At 33.8% G+C, this 21,184-nt stretch overlaps 1 protein-coding gene across 1 annotated transcript in view; it reads right to left on the minus strand.

Annotated features, from left to right (window-relative positions):
• Positions 1 to 502: 502 nt before the first annotated feature.
• The window catches only part of LOC113516493 (microtubule-associated protein futsch), a 219,588-nt gene continuing 198,906 nt past the window's right edge, over positions 503 to 21,184 (minus strand). The window contains 4 exon segments of the mRNA XM_052899915.1: positions 503 to 3,879; positions 4,908 to 17,720; positions 17,846 to 18,533; positions 18,632 to 21,131. Coding sequence (XP_052755875.1) covers positions 3,710 to 3,879; positions 4,908 to 17,720; positions 17,846 to 18,533; positions 18,632 to 21,131 — 16,171 coding nt within the window. The 3' untranslated portion in view covers positions 503 to 3,709.

Here is a 21,184-nt window from a genome sequence, read left to right on the forward strand (position 1 = left end):
TTCATAATGTATTAATTGGATACATTTTTTTTAACGGCAATAAGATTTAAAGTTGCCAGTGCGAGTTAAGCTTGTAAGCCAATTATTGCTTTGTGCCGACAAAAAATGTACCAATCGTAGCGGAAAATCATATTTTATTTTTCTCTCACATTTTCTTGTTTTTAATTGTCCATCAAAAAGCCATTTCACTATCCAAACCACGACGCGTGTCATTCACAAGTAAATCGTGACGAAATTTCATCAATTCATTAGCTATCGTTATATCGTTATTTATATGTAACAAAATTAAGTTGCAATTTACTTGTAAATCTCATCAAATTCCCATTAACAATTTCATCTTGTATGTAGCACCACAAAAGCTTACAAGTTACCTATCTATAACCACTTTGTCTTATCAACCGATGTAATCATTATATACCTTGGAGAGATCTCCTTCCAATATATTATGGTATTGGAAAATGATAACTTATATAATATATATATATAATATATATATATATATATATATATATATATATATATATATATATATATATATATATATATAATAAGAATTAAAAAATTATCACTCTGAAAATTATATTTCATTTTTTTTTTATTCAAATCAATGTAATAAAATTATTTATATTTTATATTATTAATCATTTAAATCGTTGTGATTTTGTAAATTCGAAAAAAAAACCTATTTTCATATTGCGATAACATAAATAGGATAACTTCGTGTTACCATTATTGCTGTACACGTATTTAAAATAATTCTTTCGATTAGTAAAATATAGTTTTTTTTTTTTTTGTTTTCACTCATCCATAGACAATCGTTTCAACAACCGCTGCGTGGTCAAGGCCGGTCGGCGTGATGTTCATTACAGTGTTCGATAGAGACCACAGCCGGAATGATAGAACATTTAATAATTTTCATAATGATTTATTTTCACAGAGCTATTGATGTTCACTAAGCCGATACATTTCTTAATTTTTAATAACATTTTAATATTCCTAATAATATGCTTCAATTAGAGTTCTAGCTATAAAATACAATAGTAAACTTTTGGGTCAGGCTTCTGAGCCAGCTAAATTGTGGATGCCGGCTAAATTAATTGTAAGCCTAATTAAAATGAAACGTTACACACGTTTAAGCGCCTATGCGTCGTCGCCGGTGCACTGTTGCATACTGCAATTGTTAACAGATAGATTAACATAACAAACTTAACATTATATGCAATCATTTGTATGTAATAGACATAGTAAAAACTGCATCCAGCTGCCAATATATGTATAAGTTACATAAGATAGAAAGCGGAAGATAATATAGTATATAACAGTGCAACGGTTTCGACACCATTTATTTAACCACTCCCTGTTTAGTCCCATCCACAACTACCTAAGCATTGATCGTATATTGAAAACAATTATTTCTTGTGCACACATCAAACGCATACTATGTCAATAATAATTATAACATAACTATAGAAACAAAATCTCATTCATACTTTTAAAGTATTACATAAAAAAAAATATATAGAATACATTAATAGATATATTTTATTCACCTTTTAATATACATATATATTTTATTAGTATATTGTGCTGGTGCGATCAGATATAGGTATTTCGCTATTTTTTTAATACGATGCAGGCAAAATAAGCGTTATAATGACGCGTGTCGTCGAGACCGGCTTATCACTATGAATGACTTAAAATTAATTGACTCAAAACCTTCCTTTAGTTTGATAGATTGGCATATGGTGTTACTGAAATTAAAGTTAGTGTCGAGTGGAAAAGCCGGGAGCGTTACAGCTTATTCACTAGATGGTACGATAAATAAACAATGAATTTTTTTTTCCACATTATCACATTCGCACATTATCATTCGAAAATTAGTATTTAATTGTAAAACAAATAAATATCTACTGGAGTTGTATTTTAATTATGTATATTACATGAGGCTTCGGGTATATTTAATTAAAAAAAGGTATTATAAACATAATACGATTAGGAACAAATATTTTCATAACTACCATTTTCGCATTTGGGTCGTTTCGACTAGATTAAAAATGTTATGTAACAACTCAAAAATATATAGAGACAATGATAAAATTTTTGCAACAAATAAAATAATTTATCTCTTTTACAATTTACGATTGTTCGTTTCAAAATCAGCAAAATGTTTAACACGTATTTAATATAACTATGTCATAACTTTACGCAACAAGCAAGAGTCAACTTAAACAAAGGTAAATAGTGTTCATTTTGTAATAATAGTCCTAGTAAAACATTTATTTTATAATGGGATAAGCTCTCTATCGTTTTAGGCTCACTGTTGATCTAGAAGAACAGAGATCACTTCGTTTTCTGCGAAGCAATCGACTCTTGTACCTCGCTGTGCCAAAACGTGCTATCACATCTTAGGAGCTTACTCGAAATACATTTGAAAACATTTAGAAATGCAGGTTTTCTAAATATTCTCGAATAAGTTCCGAATATATCCAAAATCTTACCTAAAAATAATTCTTACGTTAGACGGTTATTTTTTTCAGCACAGCCAGGCATATGTGTCGATTGAACTAATATATATATCTACCTCAATTGAAACGCATTCGTGAAAACAAGCTTGACTTAGTACATAGTTTAGGTAGAACCGTTATCAATCTTACGTCTACATGGATTCATATAGTCATACGTCACTCATCTGTAAGTGTGAGACGAGAAGTCATCTTTGTCATTCTAGAATGTTATTGATAACAATATTCAATAAGTCACTTCTAACAATATTTATTAGAACTAGCGCAAGCGGCACTAGCTTGTCGAGCGACTTTATATCTTTAAGTGTGTCTTTATAAGACAATTCGTTAAATATAATTCATTTATTCAAATTTTGATCATAAAAAAGTACATCAGATTTTTTTTTATCTTACATCTGACAGATATTATCAATAAATATGTCGACTTGAATCATATCACGTCCTTCCTACAAAGCATTACTACGCTAAAAACAATTTGTGGCCGTGTTCGCTAACTTTTTGTACAACAATTTCTATTTAAAACTTCACAATGCGATAGCAAAATAATTTTCGAAAATTTTGATGTGTGAATACACAAGCAATGTTTTGGCTAAACAAAATGGACTGGTTATGCTAAAAATTGTGTATAAAAGCACTACTGTTTGTATAAGACCAAAATATCATCCGAAATATATTTTAAATGGCATGTACTATTTTAATGAAAGCTTTTTTTTTTTTTAGAAAACAGTTTTAGAAAAAAATGGACGTTTCTGTTCTTAGGTCGAGAATTTGGTTATTTATTGACTTCTAAACTGGATGCGGTAAGGACTGTGTCAGTTTGGGTGGGCGGTAGGCCGCGGCACGCGAAACAAACACATCGCGCGACGTACACGACTACACCAGCACTTTGTTCAGTTAGTATATCACTTGGTACATTATTAACTAAGATTTTATCAAACTCATCAACAGTCTGTTAATTTCATTCAAATATCACAATACGCTAAGTGTATCTATTTGCAAACTATCTCATACGGAATAGTAGCCTTTAAGTTTATAGCATAGATGCTTTTGAAAGCTTCCATCTGTATCACAGCCTATTTTTTTTTCCTACAACAATAAATGACTCATTGATTCCTGTATTCAGAAGCATCTAATGCTTAACGAGTGGCTTACTTCTTCGATGAGAAAGCTACAAATAGACCCGACACCTAGAACTCGAGTCTGTAGGCAGCACATGAGGTCTCGTGGTCTTGCAGGTTGATTGTGCAGCGAGACGCTGATGGCGAAAGGTCTATCTTGTATTTCTCCAGGGCTTCCTCATTTTCAGTTACCCAGTAGCCAAGAACGTCCGTGTCGTACGTGGGAATTATTGTTACTTCTGAAAATAAAATAAAAACTATTTTAATAATACGTTAGGTTAGAATATTACATAGTTATATTTTTAGGAGACTTTAATATTTTGCAAAAACATAAGAGTATATTATTGCACTTGAACAAAAGATTCAACGATTAGATTAACAACTTGTTAGCAAGGGTGGGCTTATCTCTAAAAGAGATCCGTTTCAGCCAACCCAATGCAGTTAGAGACAAAATAATTAGCGGGTAATCTAGTGCAGGAAAGGTAGAGATAAAAAGGTATACAAGGTAAATAGAATACAAATAAAATAAATTGTAAATTGTAAATAAATAAATTGATATCGTACCCCGCTTGGTTACCGCTTTTAAACCCCTTTGAATAGACAATCAACATATGTCGTTCAATTATTTCTGTTGCAATATATGTGGGCCAACAATATGTAAAAATATTATTTTCAACTAAAATTTGAACAACTCAATCGATTTTGACAAATTTTCTATTTATTTATACATGCTTCTTTTTGAAACCGTTTGAAAAGTAGTCGATAGACTCAAACACATTACATATTAATGAGAAGCGCTTCGTAGTTTCAACCTCGTGGAAATAGAAATATCATCCTGCATCATAAATATTATTATTATTATTTCAGCTGTTAATTGTACATTGCTGAACACAGACCTCCCTCATTCAGGTTTTCACAGTAGTCGCCACGCTTGGCACGCGGTTTGGCAACTGCAGTTAGCCTTTGGTGATGTTTTAAGAGGGACGATGCTACTCGTCCTGCGACCATTGAGTTCCCTTAGTTGCCTCTTACGACATCCATGGGAATAGAAAGTGTGGCCTATTCTATGCCGGGATCATACGGCATTCTCACTGTATACTAACCAACTTTTTTTTTTTTTTTTATATATAATCAGACTTCATATTTTAAATGCCTCTTTTGCATACATATTAATATTATACGATAAAATAAGAACTTTATTGTATGTTAAGACACAGAGACGTTCGAGATTTGCAATTAACAGAATATTCTTTACTTGTCCACTTACCTAAGTCTTTATCTTCCCAGGTCTTCTTGGCGTCTAAAAGGGCATTATAGATTTCTTTAGACGGTTCTGTGCCGGAAAACACGTAATAACGTGCTCTTACACGCTTGAAAAATTCCAAAGCTGAGTAATATGAGTTGCCATGGTGGGGCACATATGTGAGCTCCATGTATACTGGCGCAGGGGATTTCTTTTTACTGGGTGATTCTGAAGTACGATTTTTAACTTCTTTGCTTTTTTCTTGATTAATTTTGTTTTTGTTTAGAACAGTTGAGCTGGTTACTTGTTTCTTAGGCGTACTCTTTCCATCTGATTGGGACGGTGGCAAAACTGGACTAGGCAAACCGAGTGGTTTACCCCAAGATTCGATGGGGTCTTTAGAGATGGTGTGAGTTTCACTTTTTTCAGTTTTTGTAATTTTCGATTCCTTACTGCTGCTTGTAGAGGAAAAGCTAGATTCAGTAACTTTTTTAGTAGACTCAGTTTTAAGATCTTTCAATGTTATAGTAGTTTCATCTTTTGAAGATGAGTGTTGATCGAGTTCATATTTAGCTGTTATATTTGATATTACTTCTGAGCCACTAACCTTCTTGTGCTCTTCAATGGCCTTTTCAAAATGTTCATCTGCCTCTCTTAAGAAAGTTGCATCAGAAGATTTACTACTATGTTCAGAAATTTGTGATTGGATTTTTTCGTGGGATAGAAAATCATCGGCGATTTTGGAAAGTGGCTTTTCAGTAACGTGTATTTCAGTCTTTACCTCAGAGTGAGTTGAAGATGTGCATGAATCATCTTCTGCTAATTGTCCATATGTCGTAGAAGATATTAAATCTTTATTAATTGCAACTGAATCGATATCTTGTTTATCAGATATAAGTTCTTGACTTATTTCCCGTTGAGATGGTAATTTAGAGTCTAACTCAAAGCTAAGATTAGATCTTGGAGAATGAGCAATTTGAGATTTCGTGCTGCTTGGACTACCCTGACCATCATCATCACTATAATATAAACCACTGCTTTCGGTACCCCAGACGTGAGTGGTAGCTCTAGATCCTCTTGAACTAATATCTGACGGAGGAGATGATATACCAGGATGATCTAAATCATCACTAGTAACCGAATGTTTCGAAAACGATTTTTCACTTTCACCTGTATCTATAATTTCTTCATATTCTTCTTTAAATTCCGATATTGTAGTTTTAGTGGATTTAGTTGTCTTAGTTACACCATCACTGCCTTTACTTACTGTAATAGTTTCTACTGTTATTTTTATTTTTTCTGGACTAATTACCTCTTTAGTTGTGTTTACAGTTATAGTTTGTATTATTATATTATCGCCTTCTTTGATCGACTTTGTAAATGTTTCAGTTTCAGTAGTTATATCACCGACAGGAGAGCGTTGCTTTTTAGGTTTTATTTCAGATTTAGCTTGTTTTTTCTGTAGTGATAGTTCTTCAGGAGTAAGTTTTTCATCTTTTGTAAGTTGCTTTTCTATCTGTTCTAATTCTTCTGGTGTCCAGTCATCTAATCCAGTACCAATCGGCAAATATGTAATTTGAGTACGTACATCTTTAGTGATTTCAATGGAACCATCATCTTTTGCATTTTCAGTTACGGTTTCTGTGACAGTTTTTACAGCTATTTCATTCGATTCATTATTTTTTAGCTCTTCTTTAGTAACATATGTAGTAATAGTCTGTGTTATTTTATCGCCATTGATTTCAATCGTGTTGGTTTTTTTATCTACAGATGTTTTAACTTTGCCTGTTGATTGTAATCCTTGTAGAGCAGCCTGTAAATCACTATCAGATGTTTTTTGGAATTCTGATATCGTGATTTTTACATCTTTTGTAGTTTCAGTAGAACCATCTGGAAATTCATCAACTGTAATTGTTTCAACGGTTGTTCTTACTCGTCTTATATTTTTATCCGTACTTGCTAACGTTTCTTTTTTTGTTTTTGTTGTAATTGTCCGTTTTATCGTCATTGAACCTTGTTGAATGGTTTCATTTTTAACATCGGATTCTTCTGTTGTATCCTCTACAATTTCTGAATCATCAATATATGACTCTGGAGGAATATCTTCATCTTGTATAGGCAATTTTAGAAAAACATCTGCAATAGATACTTTTTCGCTCTTTTTTGTAATAACAGTTCCATCTGGATGCTCATCTTCAATCACTGTTTTCACAGTAGTTTTAATTTTTTTGCACTTAATAGACTTATTCTCAAATTGTTGTTTAATAGTAGTGATAGTAGTTTTTCTTGTTATTGTGATGCCATTTTCTACAATTTTATCTGTTTCTGAAATTGTTTGTACATCTGGTAGACCAATTTCACTATACCCTTCTAAATTTTCATCAAATGTTTCTATTCCATAATCAGCTACAGAAACTTTAACATCTTTTGTTACTTCAGTTACCCCTTCGGGAAGCATTGTTTCCGTTATCGTTTCTATTGTTGTTTTCATTTTTTTCTTAGATCGATCAACAGATGAAAATATTTCTTTAGTAGTCGTAGTAGTGACAATTTGTTTTACCTGTTTACCATATTTAGGTATAATTTTCTCTTGAGTATCGACATTTACAGTTTTATCTTCTAAATTTGGAAATTCTCTCAAATCTTGAGTTTGTACAAAATCAGACGTTTCAATATCACTTACTGATGTACTAGTATCAACCATTGTGCGTGATGATCCATCTGGATATCTATCGGTAGTTGTAACAGTAGTAACTGTTTTTTGCTTTCGTAAGACACCATGAAGATCTGAGTATTTTGTTTTTACTATTCTAGTAACAATTGTTCTTAAAATTTTTACATCATCTTGTATAATTTCTTCTGTTGTACTAGTTTCATTTTCTTCTGATTTATCTTCTGGAAGAAGCTCTTTAAGTAGCGATTCGATTTTGCTATTGTCTGTAATTTCTTCACAAGATTGTGTTTCAGGTATTTCAATCACTTCTTTGTAATCAACTGTTTCTATATCGCTTATTGTCGTACTTGATTTCCTCGCAGTGCGCAATGTATTATCTGAATGTTGATCTGTTTCTGTATTATATTCGATAGATTTTGCATCATGATGATCGATTTTATCAGAAGGTAACATATCAATATCTAATGATGTAAGTGTTTCATCACAAAATGATATTTTTTCACTAGTTTTTATAATAATAGAACCATCAGGATATTCATCTTCAATAATCGTTTTAACGGTTGTTTTAGTTCTATTAATTTTATTAGGAGAATTATGAAATTTATTTTTTGTTGTTGTGATTGTAATCTTTCTTTTTATTTGAGTATCATTTTCTGATATTTCTTCTGTTTTTGTAGTAGTAGTTTGTTCCGGATCACCTATTTCTACAAAACCTTCTAAATGTTCCTCCGTTACATCCACTTCGTAGTCAGAGATGGTTACTTTGACGTCTTTTGTGACTTCAGTTAATCCATCAGGCCTAAATGTTTCTGTAAGTGTTTCTACGGTAGTCTTTATTTTCTTCTTTTTTCGATCTTTAGTTGTCAATATTTCTTTTATCGTTGTTATTGTTATAATTTGCAATACACTTTTACCATCGATAAAAATATTTTTCTCATATTTATCTACTTTCGTTGATTTATCTTCAATTTCTGTAAAGTCTATTAGTTCCGATGTTTCTTTCTCGTTTTCTACATCAATATCCATTAGTGAAGTACTAGTATCAACTTTAGTACTAGATGAACCATCTGGATAATTATCGGTGGTGGTTATAGTAGTAACTATTTTGATTTTCGTAGGTCTTTGGTTTGCGTCAGCATACTTAGTTTTCACAATTTTAGTTAAAATAGTTCGTTTAATTAAAATATTTTCTTGTAAAATATCTTCCGTTTTTGTCGTGACAATTTCTTCTGGTTCACCATAGACTGTGAAATTACTTAATATATTTTCAAGATTACTACTGTAGTCAACTGTTAATTCTTCGGTTTTGACTTCAACATTCTTTTGAACATCTTTAGAACCATCCGGATATTCTTTAACAGTATTTGTTTCGATAGTAGTTCTTATAATTTTTTTATCGTCACTTACGTTCAATGTTTCTTTTTTTGTTATGGTAGTTACAGTTTCTATTATATCAATATTATTTTCTTTAATTATTCTCTTACTAACATCTGTATCTATTATTGCATCCTCTACGTCTGATTCATCCATTTCTGTTACATATGCAATTTTGCTGTGAGTATCAATGGTAGACTCTTGATCATTTGTTTTATCAGTGGCATCACTAACTTGAGTATCTGATTTTGTTTCACTTGATTCAAAAACGTCTTTATCTAATCTAGTATCCTTGCTATATAAATCCATTTGTGAGGTAGATCGCAGACTAGAAGAGCATTCTGATAACAAGGTTTGAGTATCTTTAGTGGTAGTAGTAGAACCATCTGGACCTTTACTTAAAGTAGTAGTTTCAATGGTTGTCTTAATATTTTGTGGTGTGCCATCATCCCTTGATATTACTTCTTTTGTTGTAACTGTTGTTATAGTTTGAGTAACTACATTTTCACCTTCTTTAATTATTTTTGTTATAGTGTCCGTTTCGGTTTTTATTTTCCCCATTGTCTGCATAAGACCTATTAAATCCTGGTCACCATTAATATCAGTCATTGTTTTAATAGGTTTAGTTACTTTTTCTGTAGATGTTGAAATTTTTTGTGTTAATACATCTTCTCCGACATGTACGACTTTAGTAATAGTTTCTTCACATCCGTCTGATTTATCATATGTTACTTCACTTTGTACTCCTTCACTTATTTTTACATCCTGAAAGCTCCCAGGTGTTTTTGGTAAGGGACTAACAGGAACTGTCGGTGGTGTTGAAACTCTATCAAATTCTGATCGTGCGCCTATTGCTTCTAGATTTTCAGTTGTAATGCCTTGTTGAACCGGTTCTTCATTAAATGCTTTGTGTATTGATTCTAATAGCCTGACTGCACTATCTTTGGCCTTTGGGCTAGAAGAGCATTCATCTGAAACAGGAACTATTTGCTCAGTATCTAAATAAACAGAATCTAGTGGTTCAGATAATAATACTTCTTTGGATGACACTATATTTTTATGTTTATCATTTGTCGAAAATTTAGATACATCTACTGTATTTGTTGAATGAATAGAGAGATCGCCTCTACTACATTCGCTTTCATATCCATTTCTTTCTTGACTACTTATATTAGTCATAGAATCAAGGCAACTGCTAAAATTATCAAAAGGCACATGAGGCTTTTCTTCCTTCAAGTCTTTCGTAATAGGTTTTTTATCTACTTTTTCAGTACTTTCATAATTGTATTTTTCTTCTAAGCTCATTTCTCTTGAAATATCTTCAGAACTACTACCATGTACTAACGTCTGGGTCAAACTATCTCGTGCAACGCTAATACCACTATCGATAGTTAAAATAGAAGACATTCTTTCCTCTGAATCTCCACTTAATATTACACGATTTTGGTCATCTTTAGATGTTTGCATGTCTGGACTGTCTTTTCTTTCCACAGTATGTTTATTTGTAGGGGGGAAAGAAGCAAAACTTGATTCTTTTTTGGTAGTAATTTCTTCTTTAGTTTTTAGCTCAATAGAAGCTATCGTTTCCTTTTCCGAACTAGATCCACTTTCAGTGTCTTTATCACAAACTACTAGTTTGTCTTCTTCAGTACTAAATCCTTTTTTGGGAGATAGTTCAATTAGAGAACTGATTTTTGTTTTCGGACTAGTCACTTTTTCCAACTTTTGTTCAGGTGCAAAATCTACTTTGTTTATACCTAATTCTTTTTCTTCAGATTTCAAAGATACTGTTTTAATATTTGTATCTAAACTAACCGTTTCTTTTTCGGGAGAAGATTTTATCATACGCTCTTTTTCGGTAGATATAGTGAATTCATTAGTATCAGTACTAGATCTAATTTTGGAAGACAATGTGGAGACGAATTCTGTTTCTACCCCAGGGCTAACTTCTGTTTCAAGCTTTGATTCGGAAGCGGATTTGTCGTCTTCATTAGGACTCAATTCGTCTGCACGAGGTGATAGTTGTAAATGTGTTGTTTCTTTTTTTGGAACAGGTTTCATTTCATTTCGTTTTGCAAAAGTCGGACTATCATCTCGTTTTGAAATAGTTTCCTTTTCGGGAGAGAATTCTAGTACAGATTCTATTTCTGTATATGTACTAGCTTTCCTTTGTGATTGTTCTTCTAAAACGGAGGAAACACCTTTATCTATTTCTGCCTTTTCATCTATAGATTTTATTTCGTCATATGCAAGTTCTTTTGAAGAATCCTCTTTTATAATCTCATGGTCATGTTTAAGAAAAGACTCATTTTCAAATGTGGATGTCAAGATCTGTTTTGCAGAAGATACAGGCATTTCTTCCTTTTTAGAACTAATTTCTTGTTTAATAGACAATGCATCAACTAATGTAGTTTCCATTCTAGGACTAATCTCTATGTCAAGTTTTTGTTTAGATTTAGAACTATCTTCTTTTTCTAAACTTGATTCTGTTTTAGGAGATATTACAATATCATGCTTCATTTCTTTCTCTGGATGAATTAATTCTGAAATTTCTTGCTCAAGAGATGATACCGTTTCCTTTAACAAACTAGTTTTTATTTCCAGTTCTTTTTCAGAAGATAAGAATGTCTTACTTTCTATTCTATGTTCCTCCTTGGAAGACAGTTCTGGTATTGAATCTGTTTCCATTTGTGAAGTTGTTTTCTTTGCTACTGATTGTTCTGATATAGAGAAAATATCCTTATCTATTTTTGACACTACATCTATATCTTTTAATGGTGGAAGTGTGACTCCCTTTGTACTATTATCTTTTATAACATCATGTTCAGATATAGACACAGTTTCTTTTTCAGACATAGATTTAGTTAAACCTTCATCTTCAGAAGACTTGGGTATATCTTCCTTTTTAGGACTATATTCTTTTTGGACTGATAATTTCTCATCAAATTTTGTTTCTATTTTAGGAATATCCTCTTTGTCAGTTTGTTTTTCTGGTGATGAAATTTCTGTTTTGTCTGATTGGGACTCCTTTTCAGGAGATGCTACGTGATCATGTGCTGTTTCTTTTTCTAAGGGAATTTCTTTTGAAATCTGTTGTTCAGTCGGAGATGTTTTTTCTATTGTTGGACTGGATTTAGTTAGAAGTGCTTTTCCAGGAGAAGGCAGTATCTTTTCTTCTGATTCGCCATCCTTTTTAATAGTTAATTCTGTTGTAACTAGTGGAGTAACCCCTTTACCTGTTGGTTTTTCTGTGGGAGAGGAAACATCTGTACCCATTTCTGTTTTTTTGTCAGTGGCTATTAATGGGGCAGGTGTTATATCTTTAGAAAGTTCCTCTTTTACAACTTCATGTTCAGATATAGACAGAGCTTCTTTTTCAGGTGTAGACTTGGTTAAAACTTTATCCTCAGTGAACTCAGGTATTTCTTCTTTTTTAGGACTAAGTTCTATTTGGACTGACAATTTCTCATCCAATTTTGTTTCTATTTTAGGAATATCCTCTTTGTCAGTTCGTTTTTCTGGTGATGAAATTTCTGTTTTGTCTGATTGGGACTCCTTTTCAGGAGATGCTACGTGATCATGTGCTGTTTCTTTTTCTAAGGGAATTTCTTTTGAAATCTGTTGTTCAGTCGGAGATGTTTTTTCTATTATTGGACTGGATTTAGTTAGAAGTGCTTTTCCAGGAGAAGGCAGTATCTTTTCTTCTGATTCGCCATCCTTTTTAATAGTTAATTCTGTTGTAACTAGTGGAGTAACCCCTTTACCTGTTGGTTTTTCTGTGGGAGAGGAAACATCTGTACCCATTTCTGTTTTTTTGTCAGTGGCTATTAATGGTGCAGGTGTTATATCTTTAGAAGGTTCCTCTTTTGCAACTTCATGTTCAGATATAGACAGAGCTTCTTTTTCAGGTGTAGACTTGGTTAAAACTTTATCCTCAGTGGACTCATGTATTTCTTCTTTTTTAGGACTAAGTTCTTTTTGGACTGAAAATTTCTCATCCAATTTACAAAATTCTGTTTTAGGACTATCCTCTTCGTCAATTTGTTTTTCTGGGAATGAAATTCCTGCTTTGTCTGATTGGGAATCTTTTTCAGGAGATACTACGTGATCGTGTGCTGTTTCTTTCTCTGAGGGAATTTTTTTTGAAATCTGTTGTTCAGTCGGAGTTATCTTTTCTTTTGATGGACTGGATTTCATTTCAAGTATTATTTCAGGGGATGGCAGTGTCTCATCTTCCGATTCGCCATCCTTTTTAATAGGTAGTTCTGTTATAACTAGTGGTGTAACTTCTTTATCTGTTGGTTTTTCTGTAGGAGAGGAAACACCTGTACCTATTTCTGGTATTTTGTCAATATCTCTTAATTGACCAGACGTTTTATCTTTTAAAGGTTCCCCTTTTACAACTTCACGTTCAAATGTACACACACTTTCTTTTTCAAATATAGGTTTAGCCAAATCTTTGTCTTTAGGTGACTTAGGTATTTCTTCCTTTTTAGAACTAAGTTCTTTTTGAACCGACAATTTCTCATCCAATTTGGTTTCTATTTTAGGACTTTCTTCTTTGTCAATTTGTTTTTCTGGTGATAAAATTACTTCTTTGCCTGATTGGGTATCTTTTTCAGGACATGCTACCATATCGTGTACTGTTTCTTTCTCTGAGAGAATTTCTTCTGAAATTTGTTGTTTAGGCGGAGTTATCCTTTCTTTTGATGGACTAGATTTCATTTCAACTACTATTTCAGGGGATAGCAGTATCTTATCTTCTGATTCGCCATCCCTTTTAATAGGTAATTTTGTTGTTTTTGTTATAGATGAAACGTCTTTATCTAGCTTTTCATCAGTAGCTATTAATTGAGTAGGTGTCATATCTTTTGAAGGCACCTCCTTTATAATTTCGGATTCAGGTATAGACACAGCTTCTTTTTCAGGCATAGATTTGGTTAAAACTTTATCCTCGGTGGACTTAGGTATTTCTTCCTTTTCAGGACTAAGTTCTTTTGGGATTGACAATTTCTCATCCAATTTGGTTTCTATTTTAGGACTATCCTCTTTGTCAATTTGTTTTTCTGGTGATGAAATTTCTGCTTGGTCTGATTGGGGATCTTTTTCAGGAGATGCTACGTGGTCGTGTGCTGTTTCTTTTTCTGAGAGAATTTCTTTTGAAGTCTGTTGTTTAGTTGGAGATGTCTTTTCTTTCGATGAACTGAATTTCATTTCAAGTACTTTTTCAGGGGATGGCAATATGTCATCTTCTGATTCGCCATCCTTTTTAATAGGTAATTCTGTTATAACTAGTGGACTAACTTCTTTATCTGTTGGTTTTTCTGTGGGAGAGGAAACACCTGTATCTATTTTTAACATTTTGTCAATGTCTCTTAATTGACCAGACGTTATATCTTTTGAAGGATCTTCTTTTACAACTTCATGTTCCAATGTACACGTATTTTCTGTTTCAGGTATGGGTTTAGCTGTACCTTTGTCTTCAGGAGACTTAGGTATTTCTTCCTTTTTAGGACTAAGTTCTTTTTGGACTGATAATTTCTCAACCGATTTCGTTTCTGTTTTAGGACTACCCTCTTTATCAATTTGTTTTTCTGGTGATAAAATTTTGTCTTTGTCTGATTGGGATTCTTTTTCAGGAGATGGTACGTGATCGTGTGCAGTTTCTTTGTTTAAGAATATTTTTTCTGAAATTTGTTGTTCAGTCGGAATTATCTTTTCTTCTGGTGGACTGGATTTAATTTCAAGTAATTTTTCAGGGGGTGCCATAATCTGATCTTTCGATTTGTCATCCTTTTTAGACAATTCTGTTGTAAGTAATGGGCTAACTTCTTTATCTGTAGGTTTTTCTGTGATAGATGAAATGTCTGTATCGCTTTCTAGCTTTTCATCAGTGTCTATTAATTGAGCAGGTGTCATATCTTTCGAAGGAACCTCTTTTATAATTTCATGTTCAGATATAGACACAGCTTCTTTTTCAGGTGTGGATTTGGTTGAAACTTTATCCTCGGTAGACTTAGGTATTTCTTCCTTTTTAGAACTAAGTTCTTTTTGGACTGACAATTTCTCATCCAATTTGGTTTCTATTTTAGGACTATCCTTTTTGTCAATTTGTTTATCTGGTGATGAAATTTCTGCTTTGTCCGATAGGGACTCTCTTTTAGTAGATGCTACGATACCGTGTACTGTTTCTTTCTCTGAGAGAATTTCTTCTGAAAATTGTTGTTTAGGCGGAGTTATCTTTTCTTTTGATGGACTGGATTTCATTTCAACTACTATTTCAGGGGATGGCAGTATCTCATCTTCTGATTCGCCATCCTTTTTAATAGGCAATTCTGTTGAAAGCAACGGGCTAATTTTTTTATCTGTAGGTGTTTCTGTTACAGATGAAACGTCTTTATCTCTTTCTAGCTTTTCATCAATGGCTATTAATTGAGTAGGTGTCATATATTTTGAAGGAACCTCCTTTATAACTTCGAATTCAGATATAGATACAGCTTCTTTTTCAGGTCTGGATTTGGTTAAAACTTTATCCTCGGTGGACTTAGGCATTTCTTCCTTTTTAGGACTAAGTTCTTTTTGGACTGATAATTTCTCATCAAATTTAGTTTCTATTTTAGGAATATCCTCTTTGTCAATTTGTTTTTCTGGTGATGAAATTTCTGCTTTATCCGATAGAATTTCTTTTTCAGTAGATGCTACGCGATCGTGTGCTGTTCCTTTCTCTGAGGGAATTTCTTCTGAAATTTGTTGTTCAGTCGGAGTTATCTTTTCTTTTGGTGGACTGGATTTCAATTCAAGGACTTTTTCAGGGGGTGGCAGAATCTTATCTTTCGATACGACATCCTGTTTAATAGACAATTCTATTGTAACTAGTGGGCTAACTTTATCCGTTGGTTTTTCTGTGGGAGAGGAAAACTCTGCACCTATTTGTGGCTTTTTATCAGTGGCTATTAATGGTGCAGGTGTTATATCTTTAGAAGGTTCCTCTTTTACAACTTCTTGTTCAGATATAGACAGAGCTTCTTTTTCAGGTGTAGACTTGGTTAAAACTTTATCATCAGTGGACTCAGGTATTTCTTCTTTTTTGGGACTAAGTTCTTCTTTAATTGACAATTTTTCATCCAATTTGGTTTCTGTTTTAGGACTAACCTCTTTATCAATTAATTTTTCTAGTGATGAAAATGCTTCTTTGTCTGATAAGGACTCCTTTTCAGGAGATGCTACATGATCGTGTGCTGTTTCATTCTCTGAGATAATTTCTTTTGAAATCTGTTGCTCAGCCGAAGATGTCTTTTCTTTTGCTATACTGGATTTAGTTTCAAGTCCTTTTCCAGGAGATGGCAGTGGCTTATCTTCCGATTCGCCATCCTTTTTAATTGTAATAGGTAATTCTGTTATAATTAGTGGGCTACCTTTTTTGTCCGATGGTGTTTCAGTAATAGTAAAAACATCTGTACCTATTTCTGGCTTTTTATCAGTGTCTATTAATTGTTCAATTGTTACTACTTTTGACGAATCATCCTTTATAACCTCATGTACAGACACAGATTCTTTTTCAGGTGTGGATTTAGCAACAACTTTTTCTTCAGGAGATTCAGGTATTTCTTCCTTTTTAGGACGTAAGCCTTCACTCAATCTAGTTTCTATTTTAAGAGTATCCTCTTTGTTTTGAAGTTGTTCTTCTGGTATTAAAATATCTTCTTTGTTTGACAGGATTTCTTTTTCAGGAGATATTACACGATCGAGTTCTATTTCTTTATCTGAGGGAATTCCTTTTGAAATTTGCTGGTCAATCGGACTTACCTTTTCTTTAGTTAGAGCAGATTCAGTTTCAAGGACTTTTTCAGAATACGGCAGTGTCTCATCTTTTGAAACAACCTCTTTCTCTAGAGACAATTCTAAGGCAGTTTGTGGGCTAGCTTCCTTATCTGATGGTTTTTCTGTTATAGAAGAAGTATCTTTTTCTACTTCTGACTTTTTATCAGTTGGTGTTAACTGCGAAAGAGTTACTTCTTTCGAAGTGTCCTCTTTCGCATCCTTAAACTCGGGAACGGATACTGCATCCTTTTCAGGTGTGGATTTAGTCGAAACCTTTTCTTCAGGAGACTCAGATATTTCTTCCTTCTCAGGACTGACCTCTTTGTCAATTTGTTTTTCTGGTATTGAGCTTTCTTCTTTGTCTAATCGGGTTTCTTTTTCAGGAGATATTACCCGATCGAGTTCCATTTCTTTATCTGAGGGAATTCCTTTTGTAATCTGCTGGTCAATCGGACTTACCTTTTCTTTAGTTAGAGCAGATTCAGTTTCAAGGACTTTTTCAGAATATGGCAGTTTCTCTTCTTTTGAACCAACTTCTTTTTCTAGAGGTAATTCTATGATAGCTTGTGGGCTAGCTTCCTTATCTGATGTTTTTTTTGCGATAGAGAAATCATCTTTCTTTATTTCTAATGTTTTATCAGTTGGTGTTAACTGCGAAAGTGTTACTTCTTTTGAAGTGTCCTCTTTCGCATCCTTAAACTCGGGAACGGATACTGTATCCTTTTCAGGTGTGGATTTAGTCGAAATCTTTTCTTCAGAAGACTCAGATATTTTTTCCTTCTCAGGACTGACCTCTTTGTCAATTTGTTTTTCTGTTATTGAGCTTTCTTCTTTCTCTAATCGGGTTTCTTTTTCAGGAGGTATTACCTGATCGAGTTCTATTTCTTTATCTGAGAGAATTCCTTTTGCAATTTGCTGGTCAGTCGGACTTACCTTTTCTTTAGTTAGAGCAGATTCAGTTTCAAGGACTTTTTCAGAAGATGGCAGTGTCTTATCTTTAAACTAGCCTCCTTCTCTAGAGGTAATTCTACAGCAGCTTGTAGGCTTGCTTCCTTGTCTGATGGCTTTTCTATGATAGAGGAAATATCTTTACCTATTTCTGATTTTTTATCAGTTGGTGTCAACTGCGAAAGTGTTACTACTTTTGAAGTATCCTTTTTCACATCCTTAAACTCGGGAACGGATACTGTATCCTTTTCAGGTGTGGATTTAGTCGAAACCTTTTCTTCAGGAGACTCAGATATTTTTTCCTTCTCAGGACTGACCTCTTTGTCAATTTGTTTTTCTGGTATTGAGCTTTCTTCTTTGTCTAATCGGGTTTCTTTTTCAGGAGATATTACCCGATCGAGTTCCATTTCTTTATCTGAGGGAATTCCTTTTGTAATCTGCTGGTCAATCGGACTTACCTTTTCTTTAGTTAGAGCAGATTCAGTTTCAAGGACTTTTTCAGAATATGGCAGTGTCTCATCTTTTGAAACAACCTCTTTCTCTAGAGACAATTCTAAGGCAGTTTGTGGGCTAGCTTCCTTATTTGATGGTTTTTCTATTATAGAAGAAGTATATTTTTCTACTTCTGACTTTTTATCAGTTGGTGTTAACTGTGAAAGTGTTACTTCTTTTGAAGTGTCCTCTTTCGCATCCTTAAACTCGGGAACGGATACTGCATCCTTTTCAGGTGTGGATTTAGTCGAAACCTTTTCTTCAGGAGACTCAGATATTTTTTCCTTCTCAGGACTGACCTCTTTGTCAATTTGTTTTTCTGTTATTGAGCTTTCTTCTTTCTCTAATCGGGTTTCTTTTTCAGGAGTATTACCTGATCGAGTTCTATTTCTTTATCTGAGAGAATTCCTTTTGCAATTTGCTGGTCAGTCGGACTTACCTTTTCTTTAGTTAGAGCAGATTCAGTTTCAAGGACTTTTTCAGAAGATGGCAGTGTCTTATCTTTTAAACTAGCCTCCTTCTCTAGAGGTAATTCTACAGCAGCTTGTAGGCTTGCTTCCTTGTCTGATGGCTTTTCTATGATAGAGGAAATATCTTTACCTATTTCTGATTTTTTATCAGTTGGTGTCAACTGCGAAAGTGTTACTACTTTTGAAGTATCCTCTTTCACATCCTTAAACTCGGGAACGGATACTGTATCCTTTTCAGGTGTGGATTTAGTCGAAACCTTTTCTTCAGGAGACTCAGATATTTTTTCCTTCTCAGGACTGACCTCTTTGTCAATTTGTTTTTCTGGTATTGAGCTTTCTTCTTTGTCTAATCGGGTTTCTTTTTCAGGAGATATTACCCGATCGAGTTCCATTTCTTTATCTGAGGGAATTCCTTTTGTAATCTGCTGGCCAGTCGGACTTACCTTTTCTTTATTTAGAGCAGATTCAGTTTCAAAGACTTTTTCAGAATACTGCAGTGTCTCATCTTTTGAAACAACCTCTTTCTCTAAAGACAATACTAAGGCAGCTTGGGCAGCTTGTGGGCTAGCTTCCTTATCGGATGGTTTTTCTGTTATAGAGGAAGTATCTTTTTCTACTTCTGATTTTTTATCAGTTGGTGTTAACTGCGTAAGTGTTACTTCTTTTGATGTATCCTCTTTCGCATCCTTAAACTCGGGAACGGATACTGCATCCTTTTCAGGTGTGGATTTAGCCGAAATCTTTTCTTCAGGAGACTCAGATATTTCTTCCTTCTCAGGACTGACTTCTTTGTTAATTTGTTTTTCTGGTACTGAGCTTTCTTCTTTCTCTAATCGGGTTTCTTTTTCAGGAGATATTACCCGATCGAGTTCCATTTCTTTATCTGAGGGAATTCCTTTTGTAATCTGCTGGTCAATCGGACTTACCTTTTCTTTAGTTAGAGCAGATTCAGTTTCAAGGACTTTTTCAGAATGTGAAAGTGTCTCATCTTTTGAAACAACCTCTTTCTCTAGAGACAATTCTAAGGCAGCTTGTGGGCTAGCTTCCTTATTTGATGGTTTTTCCGTTATAGAAAAAGTATCTTTTTCTACTTCTGATTTTTTATCAGTTGGTGTTAACTGTGAAAGTGTTACTTCTTTTGATGCGTCCTCTTTCGCATCCTTAAACTCGGGAACGGATACTGTATCCTTTTCAGGTGTGGATTTAGTCGAAACCTTTTCTTCAGGAGACTCAGATATTTTTTCCTTCTCAGGACTGACCTCTTTGTCAATTTGTTTTTCTGGTATTGAGCTTTCTTCTTTGTCTAATCGGGTTTCTTTTTCAGGAGATATTACCCGATCGAGTTCCATTTCTTTATCTGAGGGAATTCCTTTTGTAATCTGCTGGCCAGTCGGACTTACCTTTTCTTTATTTAGAGCAGATTCAGTTTCAAAGACTTTTTCAGAATACTGCAGTGTCTCATCTTTTGAAACAACCTCTTTCTCTAAAGACAATACTAAGGCAGCTTGGGCAGCTTGTGGGCTAGCTTCCTTATCGGATGGTTTTTCTGTTATAGAGGAAGTATCTTTTTCTACTTCTGATTTTTTATCAGTTGGTGTTAACTGCGTAAGTGTTACTTCTTTTGAAGTGTCCTCTTTTGCATCCTTAAACTCGGGAACGGATACTGCATCCTTTTCAGGTGTGGATTTAGCCGAAATCTTTTCTTCAGGAGACTCAGATATTTCTTCCTTCTCAGGACTGACTTCTTTGTCAATTTGTTTTTCTGGTACTGAGCTTTCTCCTTTGTCTAATCGGGTTTCTTTTTCAGGAGATATTACCCGATCGAGTTCCATTTCTTTATCTGAGGGAATTCCTTTTGTAATCTGCTGGTCAATCGGACTTACCTTTTCTTTAGTTAGAGCAGATTCAGTTTCAAGGACTTTTTCAGAATGTGAAAGTGTCTCATCTTTTGAAACAACCTCTTTCTCTAGAGACAATTCTAAGGCAGCTTGTGGGCTAGCTTCCTTATTTGATGGTTTTTCCGTTATAGAAAAAGTATCTTTTTCTACTTCTGATTTTTTATCAGTTGGTGTTAACTGTGAAAGTGTTACTTCTTTTGATGCGTCCTCTTTCGCATCCTTAAACTCGGGAACGGATACTGTATCCTTTTCAGGTGTGGATTTAGTCGAAACCTTTTCTTCAGGAGACTCAGAGATTACTTCCTTTTCAGGACTGACCTCTTTGTCAATTTGTTTTTCTGGTATTGAGCTTTCTTCTTTGTCTAATCGGGTTTCCTTTTCAGGAGATATTACCCGATCGAGTTCCATGTCTTTATCTGAGGAAATTTCTTTTGTAATCTGCTGGTCAATCGGACTTACCTTTTCTTTAGTTAGAGCAGATTCAGTTTCAAGGACTTTTTCAAAATATAGCAGTGTCTCATCTTTTGAAACAACTTCTTTTTCTAGAGGCAATTCTATGATAGCTTTTGGGCTAGCTTCCTTATCCGATGGTTTTTCTGCGATAGAGGAAATATCTTTTTCTAT

This window comes from Galleria mellonella, unplaced genomic scaffold (assembly GCF_026898425.1).
Source record: "Galleria mellonella isolate WM207_F2 unplaced genomic scaffold, CSIRO_AGI_GalMel_v1 utg1217, whole genome shotgun sequence".
NCBI lineage: Eukaryota > Metazoa > Arthropoda > Insecta > Lepidoptera > Pyralidae > Galleria > Galleria mellonella.